This window comes from Durio zibethinus, chromosome 2 (assembly GCF_047325235.1).
Source record: "Durio zibethinus cultivar Kanyao isolate XHJ-2024 chromosome 2, ASM4732523v1, whole genome shotgun sequence".
Classification (NCBI taxonomy): Eukaryota; Viridiplantae; Streptophyta; class Magnoliopsida; order Malvales; family Malvaceae; genus Durio; species Durio zibethinus.
This window is the reverse complement of record NC_143163.1, coordinates 37499512-37506283: the sequence shown is the minus strand read 5'-3', so window position 1 is coordinate 37506283 and position 6772 is coordinate 37499512. Positions and strand designations below refer to the sequence as shown.

The 6772-nt window shown below is 33.7% G+C and overlaps 3 protein-coding genes across 3 annotated transcripts; all 3 read left to right on the top strand.

Moving 5' to 3' along the window:
• LOC111317568 (uncharacterized) lies at positions 1-1589 on the top strand. Its single transcript, XM_022920003.2, has 2 exons — positions 1-510; positions 1181-1589. Exons 1-2 carry the CDS (start codon positions 187-189, stop codon positions 1355-1357), a joined length of 501 nt encoding a protein of 166 aa, XP_022775738.2. The 5' UTR covers positions 1-186; the 3' UTR covers positions 1358-1589.
• Positions 1590-2221: 632 nt separating this feature from the next.
• LOC111317567 (uncharacterized) lies at positions 2222-4708 on the top strand. The gene is made up of 3 exons (XM_022920002.2): positions 2222-2859; positions 3021-3396; positions 4497-4708. The coding sequence occupies exons 1-2, from the start codon at positions 2578-2580 to the stop codon at positions 3234-3236; spliced, it is 498 nt and encodes a 165-aa protein (XP_022775737.2). The 5' UTR covers positions 2222-2577; the 3' UTR covers positions 3237-3396; positions 4497-4708.
• Positions 4709-5706: 998 nt separating this feature from the next.
• On the top strand, positions 5707-6772 carry LOC111317566 (uncharacterized). Its single transcript, XM_022920001.2, has 2 exons — positions 5707-6111; positions 6373-6772. The coding sequence occupies exons 1-2, from the start codon at positions 5788-5790 to the stop codon at positions 6550-6552; spliced, it is 504 nt and encodes a 167-aa protein (XP_022775736.2). The 5' UTR covers positions 5707-5787; the 3' UTR covers positions 6553-6772.

Below are 6772 nucleotides of genomic sequence, written 5' to 3'. Positions count from 1 at the left end.
TTATTATTATTTATCTAATTGCATAGAAATTATCGGAGGTGCAGAGGCACAAATTTAAAGCAGCGTCGACCATTTCAAACCTTCTAAAAAATTAAGAAAATTAGATCCAAATCCCCTTTGTTTTTCTTCCCATCTCTTCTTTTTTCTCAAAAATTCACTAAAGACAAAAAACCCAATTTGCAAAAAATGGGAATTCTATGCAAGGTGGTTGACACGCTGCTGTTGGTGGCGTTCGTGGTGATGTTGTTAGCTGGACCTTTAATCGATGCACAGTTGGTTTTGCCAGAGACCACTTTCCCGGACGTGCTCATCCGCCTAAAGCAACGCTACGCCGAGGAGTTCCAAGATTATTTGATGGTGGAGAAGCCTCATTTCTTCGTGGGCTTGGTCTGGCTGGAGCTTGTTTTCCAGTGGCCTCTCGTTTTGCTAAACATTTATGGGATTTTGGCATCCAGGCCTTGGTTCAACACCACTTGCCTCATCTATGGTGCCTCTGTTGTCACCGCCATGGTAAATAAATAATATTTCTCCACCTATGAACACTGTTCTAAATTTTAATGCTTGGATGGTATTTTATCACAATGATTTACTCTTGTTAATTATAGTGCTTTGAACGCCATTGTTGCAAGTGATTGTTTTTTTTCGCAGTGAATTTCATTGGAGGATCTTAGTCTGTGAATTCTTTAGCTGAAACCATGTAGGATTTAATCTTAGTTTGTTGTTTTTTGTAGTAATAATATTCGATTAGTATTTTTATGAAATATTTTATTAGTATTTTGAATGTTTTAGTTTTGGAGAAAGAATTATATAATCCATGTCTTACATTTTGTTTCTGCAGTAAGAAATTTTTTTCCTTTCCCCTTTCAAAAAATGTTATGACATTGACACTTTTACCAAAATGCTGCTTTGAACATCTCACATTTATCACTATTTCTTTACTTAAACGATCCCAATTCCCAAAATCCAACCCAAAGGGCCTTTTTATGGCCAAATGATGTGGCTTTTCCATTTTCAAGAAAAGGCTTTTCCTTACTTTGCCACACAACTCTTCTTGGCAGATAACATGAAACCAGATGTGACTTCAAGATGACTATCGTCTAACAAATTTTTGTCACCCTTTATTATGAGTTTGTGGCCTTCAAATATTTCCATCCATTTCTTAACATTGTGTCACATGCAGACTGCTTTATTAGGGGAGCTGCTGGGATCTCAGAAAGCATCAGATAAATTGTTGAAGATGCACTCCCCTTTCATGGGACTTGGTGTTTTAGCCTTGCTGCGAGGGCTGGTTCCACAATCTGGCAAGGCTCCAACCATTGGCAAAAGACCTGCACTAGCTAGGAAGAAGAGGGCTTGATTGAGTTGAGACTTGAGAATACAAAACCATCTTCTCGAATTTTTGTAATCTTTTCTTGTCATATTTAGAATGTTTTGTTTCATTTTTGTATCATTATTTCCTGGTTATGAGTTCTAGTCCATTGCTGGATGCTGTTTGTCCAGATGGTTTCCAAACACTTGTTTTAGTTTATAATTTATAAACCATTTCTGTCTACGATCAAATGAAATGCTATCTGATTGATCTTTGATTATTATTTGCATCATGGATCTACCTTAAATGTACAAGTTGCTGGCACTTGATGATCTAACACCCATGCACGAATACATTTATTGATAGAAATGATCTAGTTGATAGAAGACTTCATCTCTCATTACGTATTTATTGCATCATACAGGTTTTTTTTTTTTGTTTAGAAATTATCTCATTTAGTGGAGTCTTACAATTAGGGTTAGGTTAATTTACTATTGCTGTAGCGGGTAAAAAAAATTGGGTTGTTGTGATAAAAAAATTCTAAGTATTTGATATTATTGCTGTTTGTGAGTAATTGAAATAATTAAAAAAAAAAAAAACTATCAGTGTGTAAAATATGAACTCTTACTATAAACAGGGATGAAGTCTAATCTTTTATCTCATTGTAGCACCACGAGCAACTTATCGATTTTTAATTTTTTTAACAAAAGAAAGAAGTTATGAACAAAAATGGGAGATTTTAATCTTAGAACTCCACTTGCTTTAAGCGATATAATAACTGCTAGATCTAATTTGATAACATGTTTAAGAAGATATAACTTGCGTAAGTCTGTGTTGTAAACATTTAGAAAACTATATAGATCTCAGTTTAAGTCAACTTAAATCCCCAAAGCCCAAAAAAATATGATTGATTGTAAGCGTTAAAATTTGGATTCTAGATTTGGATACTAGGTATTAACGTTGGCTACATAGTGTCATTAACCGACTGTTTAGTTCAAACTGAACTATTATTTAATATTATAGAGCTAGTTTAGCAACTGACAGATAATTTGGGCAACGGGCAATCAGAGTACAAATTGGCTGCATTTAAAGATATAATAATTTAGTCATACAGAAGACTACATCTTCTCCACCAAGACCAGTAATTCAGAAATTTCACATTTTCCCATTCCCAACACTTTCTCTTCTTCTGAGTTTTGTGGTAAACTCCAACAACAAAAATGGGAGGAGCTGATCTTTGCAAGGTGGTTGACTCGATCCTGTAGCTAATGTTCGTGCTAATCTCGGTGGCGGCTCCTTTAGTTGACTCGCAGACTTGTTTACCTGAGACCATATACCCAGATTTGCTCGTTCGTATCTATAAATGGTATGCAGCCGAGTTTCAACATTTTCTGCTGGTGGAGAAGCCTCATTTTTTCGTGGCCCTGGTGTGGCTGGAACTTGTTTTCCAGTGGCCTCTCGCTTTGCTTAACGTTTATGGGATGTTGGCCTCCAAGCCTTGGTTCAACACAACCTGCCTCATCTTCGGTGCCTCTTTTATTACCTCCTTGGTAAATAAAAATAACTCATCCAATCTATTCACTCTTTATATATGATGAGTTTGATCTTGTTTAAAATCGTGGTAATTTCTGAAATGCACTTTAATTTTCCAACACCTCTATTCTTGCACTCCATAGTTTTAACTTTTTTTTTTTTTGGTGTTAAATTCAAGGCTGCTATAGTAGGCGAGAGACTGGGATCCCCGAAGGCATCAGATAAACTGTTGAAATCGTACTACCCTTTTATGGGATTTGGTGTTTTAGCCTTGCTACGAGGGCTGCTGCTTCCTGAATCTCAACCTGCCAAGGATTCTCTAACCATTGGCAATGGACCAGCTCTGGCTAGGAAAAAGAGAGGGCTTGAGCTAAGATCTTCTTCAATTTTATAATTTAGGACATTTTGGTTTCATTTGTATGATTACTCCCTGATTATAAGTGCTAATTAATGCGTTGGCGGTACTGTATTTTCAGCTGTTTCCTATAAACACTAATGAAACAGAAATCACCAATACTGGGTTGGTTCAACTTGTAAATTTGTCTACTTCAGTTGTAAGTTGTCAAAAGTTTGAATTCTAATCTCTATTAGATAGGATTCCTACCTTAAATTCGATTATTATTATTTTTATATTTAAAATTATTAAGATTCAAATCTTAATTATTTAAATTAAAATTTTAATATTTTATTAACTATCAATATCCAATGACTTAATTAAAATTCTGTTTCATAAATGGCTATAATATGATGAGAATTTGTCTCCACTGCATTAGAGTCAGGATTGTTCCACAAATGTCATTAGAATCATTAATAATTTAAATGTTATTGTAATAATTAATAATTTAAATGAAGAAATTAAAATTACTAAACTTTTGCTGCTTTGAACATTTTCCAATTAGGCAATTATCATTTTATGTGTACATCCGTGTTCCGGCAAGCCCAAAAGAGGAAACTCATGGATTGACGATTAGGCGGAATGGGCTGGGCTTAGATTGACTAAATATTTTATAGATTTAGTTCATTTCTTGTTGAAATTATTGTGGAGTCCTTTCAAATTAGAACGGGGCATTGCATGTATTTCTTTTATATTTGAAATTGTTTGAATTTAAATTTTAATATTTTGTGAATAAATTATGCAATTGTTAGCAAATATTTTATGTTTTCGAACTAATAATGCCAAATTATTGATTTTTTAAAAATTAATATATACATATTCAATTAAGTGCAGTCTTTTATGATATTAATTTGTATTTAATTAAATCGAAATTAAAATGAGAAACAAATAGAGGCACAATTTAAGTTTTGTTTGTTTCATGTTCAAGTGAATTTAAATATCAATCTTTTGAGAAGTGGAATGATTTGAGGTTGGTGATTTAGTGGGTTTTTGGATTGTTCGGATTTGAGTAATTGGCTTTGGATGAGTCATTCAAATTGGATCAACTTTTGCTGAGGGAGCCCAAAAGGGACAGTGGCTTATAGCATGAATTTGAGTGAATAACTAACAGCTTCTATCACTCTTTATTATATATATATATATATGATGAGTTTAATCTTGTTTAAAATCGTGGTAATTACAGATCAAATGCATTTTGATTTTCAAACACCAATACTTTATAGTATTGCACTTTCTAAAAAAATTTGTGTTAAATTCCAGGCTGATATTAGGGGAGATGCTGGTATCCGAAGGCATCGGATAAACTGTTGCTGATGTACTTCCCCTTGGGATTTGGTGATTTAGCCCTGCTGCGATGGCTGCTGGTTCCTCCATCTCAATCTGGCAACAGGCAAGGGCTGCCCCGATCATTTGCAAAGGAACTGCTCTGGCTAGGGGAAAAAGAGGGCTCGAGTTTAAAAGATACAAATTAATTATGTATTGAATTTTTATGACTCTTTCTTGTCAGAATTTAGAAATTTTGGTTTCATTTGTATGGTTATTGCCTGAAATGCAAAATTTTCATCCATTTTGGCTTTTTTAAAATAGTAATTAACATATGAAAAAAATCAATATTTTAACCTTTTTCACAAATAATAAAGTTCAATAGTCTTTTTTTTTTTTTTTCACAAATATAATGAAACGTGGACTACTTTTTCGCACCCAAACTTCAAAAATCTTTCAAGTCATCAACAACCTACTTAGATTTTTCTGTTACTTCATCGGTAAAACTTATGTACGTGGAACAATTATGCGCATATATATAGACATAATTTCTCATAAAAGATAAGATTATAAGAATGAATTGAAATGCTATATGTTTTAAAATGATAATCGACAAGTGTTTTTCAACAAAAAAAAGTTATTTTAATCAATTCAAAAGTTAAAATGTTTGAATACTTCCATTCAAAGAGAAAGAAAGAAATGATAAAACTGAAATATATCTATATATATATATATATATATATGCATGTATGTATACATTGATCAAACTTTAAAAAGATGTGAGTTAAAAAGAACTTATGTGGGCAATGTCATTTTCATACGAGTGAAGTAGATAGAAGTCAGAGATTACGAATAGATTAAAATTTAAAAAAAAAAAAAAAAACTTGTTGTTTGAAAATCAATGTAAAAAAAATTGTTATATGGTAACATACAACAAATTGATTCGCTGAGTCCAAGACATCGAAGTTGACTAGTTTGCCACAAGCGAAACATTTTGTTGCATTTTGATGGCAAAGGCGCCGGCGAACAAGGAAAACTAGGAAATCCCGCTGAATTTTCAGTTGACTTTCACAAGGGATCTTTTTCAGCAGTCCCTTGGTCTAACTTGGCTGCAATTCCTGATATTATTTTTGTCAAATGGAAGACGTCACTCTCTCAGTCTGCACCCACCAGCAATTCAGATGTTAATAAATCAAATCCCATTTTTCCCTTCCCATATCTCTCTCTATCTTCTTCCCTTCTCTCTTTGCAGGAAAACTGATCATCAGAGCAAAAAATAAAAATAAAAATGGGAGCTCTAGGCAAGGTGGTTGACCTGATTTTGTTGCTAACATTCTTGGCCATCTCGGTTGTGGCTCCTTTCTTGGATTCCCAGACTTTTTTGCCTCAGAGCATGTTCCCAGACTTTCTCGTTCGTTTTTATAAATGGTATGCTATCGAGAACCAAGATTATTTGCTACTGGAGAAGCCTCATTTCTTCATCGCACTTATGAAATTGGAGCTTTTTTTCGTATGGCCTCTAGCTCTGCTTAACATTTATGGGTTGTTGACCTCCAAGCCTTGGTTCAACACCAGCTGCCTCATCTTCGGTGCCGCTCTTATTACCTCCACGGTAAATAAAAAATTATTTCTCTTATTAATTAAAGTCTTTTCAATAGTTTCTTTACTAGGATACAAACAATTTAGATGTAAATGTCAATTTTAATGCTTAAATATTTATAAAAAACATTGGTTTGCTGCTAATTGATGATATCTAGTTTTTACTTTTAATGCTTGAATATCTTTCTCTGTCTTAAGTTTGGGTTATTAAAATGGAATTGAATTTATCAAATACTTATATTCTTATACTTTGTTAACTCTGTGTTAAATTCAGACTGCTATGGTGGGGGATATGATCGGATCCCAGAAGCCATCATCAGATAAACTGGTTATGATGTACTCGCCTTTTATTGCATTTGGGGCTCTAGCCGTGCTGCGAGGGCTGGTTTCACAAGGCAAGGCTTCTACAAGCATTAGGAACGGACCTACGTTGGTTACGAAGAAGAGGGCTTGAGTCGAGATATAAACATCATCTTTCTTCTCTCTGATACCATGTTAAAAGAATAATATGGGAGGGATTTGTTCCATTTTGTCAATTAGGAAAACAGAGTTTGTTTAAAGCTAAGTCGAGTTAAAAATCAAAGTGCAATAATAAAAACAACGATACTAGAACCTGATAGTATTTGTAATAGTTTCTAAATTTTCATATTCTGAAAGTTTTATTTCAATTTCAA

Coding starts and splice junctions, on each gene's coding strand:
- LOC111317568 (XM_022920003.2), top strand. CDS start 187: ATGGGAATTCTATGCAAGGTGGTTGACACGCTGCTGTTGGTGGCGTTC. Junction 511..1,180: donor CCTCTGTTGTCACCGCCATG/GTAAATAAATAA, acceptor TGTCACATGCAG/ACTGCTTTATTAGGGGAGCT.
- LOC111317567 (XM_022920002.2), top strand. CDS start 2,578: ATGTTCGTGCTAATCTCGGTGGCGGCTCCTTTAGTTGACTCGCAGACT. Junction 2,860..3,020: donor CCTCTTTTATTACCTCCTTG/GTAAATAAAAAT, acceptor GTTAAATTCAAG/GCTGCTATAGTAGGCGAGAG.
- LOC111317566 (XM_022920001.2), top strand. CDS start 5,788: ATGGGAGCTCTAGGCAAGGTGGTTGACCTGATTTTGTTGCTAACATTC. Junction 6,112..6,372: donor CCGCTCTTATTACCTCCACG/GTAAATAAAAAA, acceptor TGTTAAATTCAG/ACTGCTATGGTGGGGGATAT.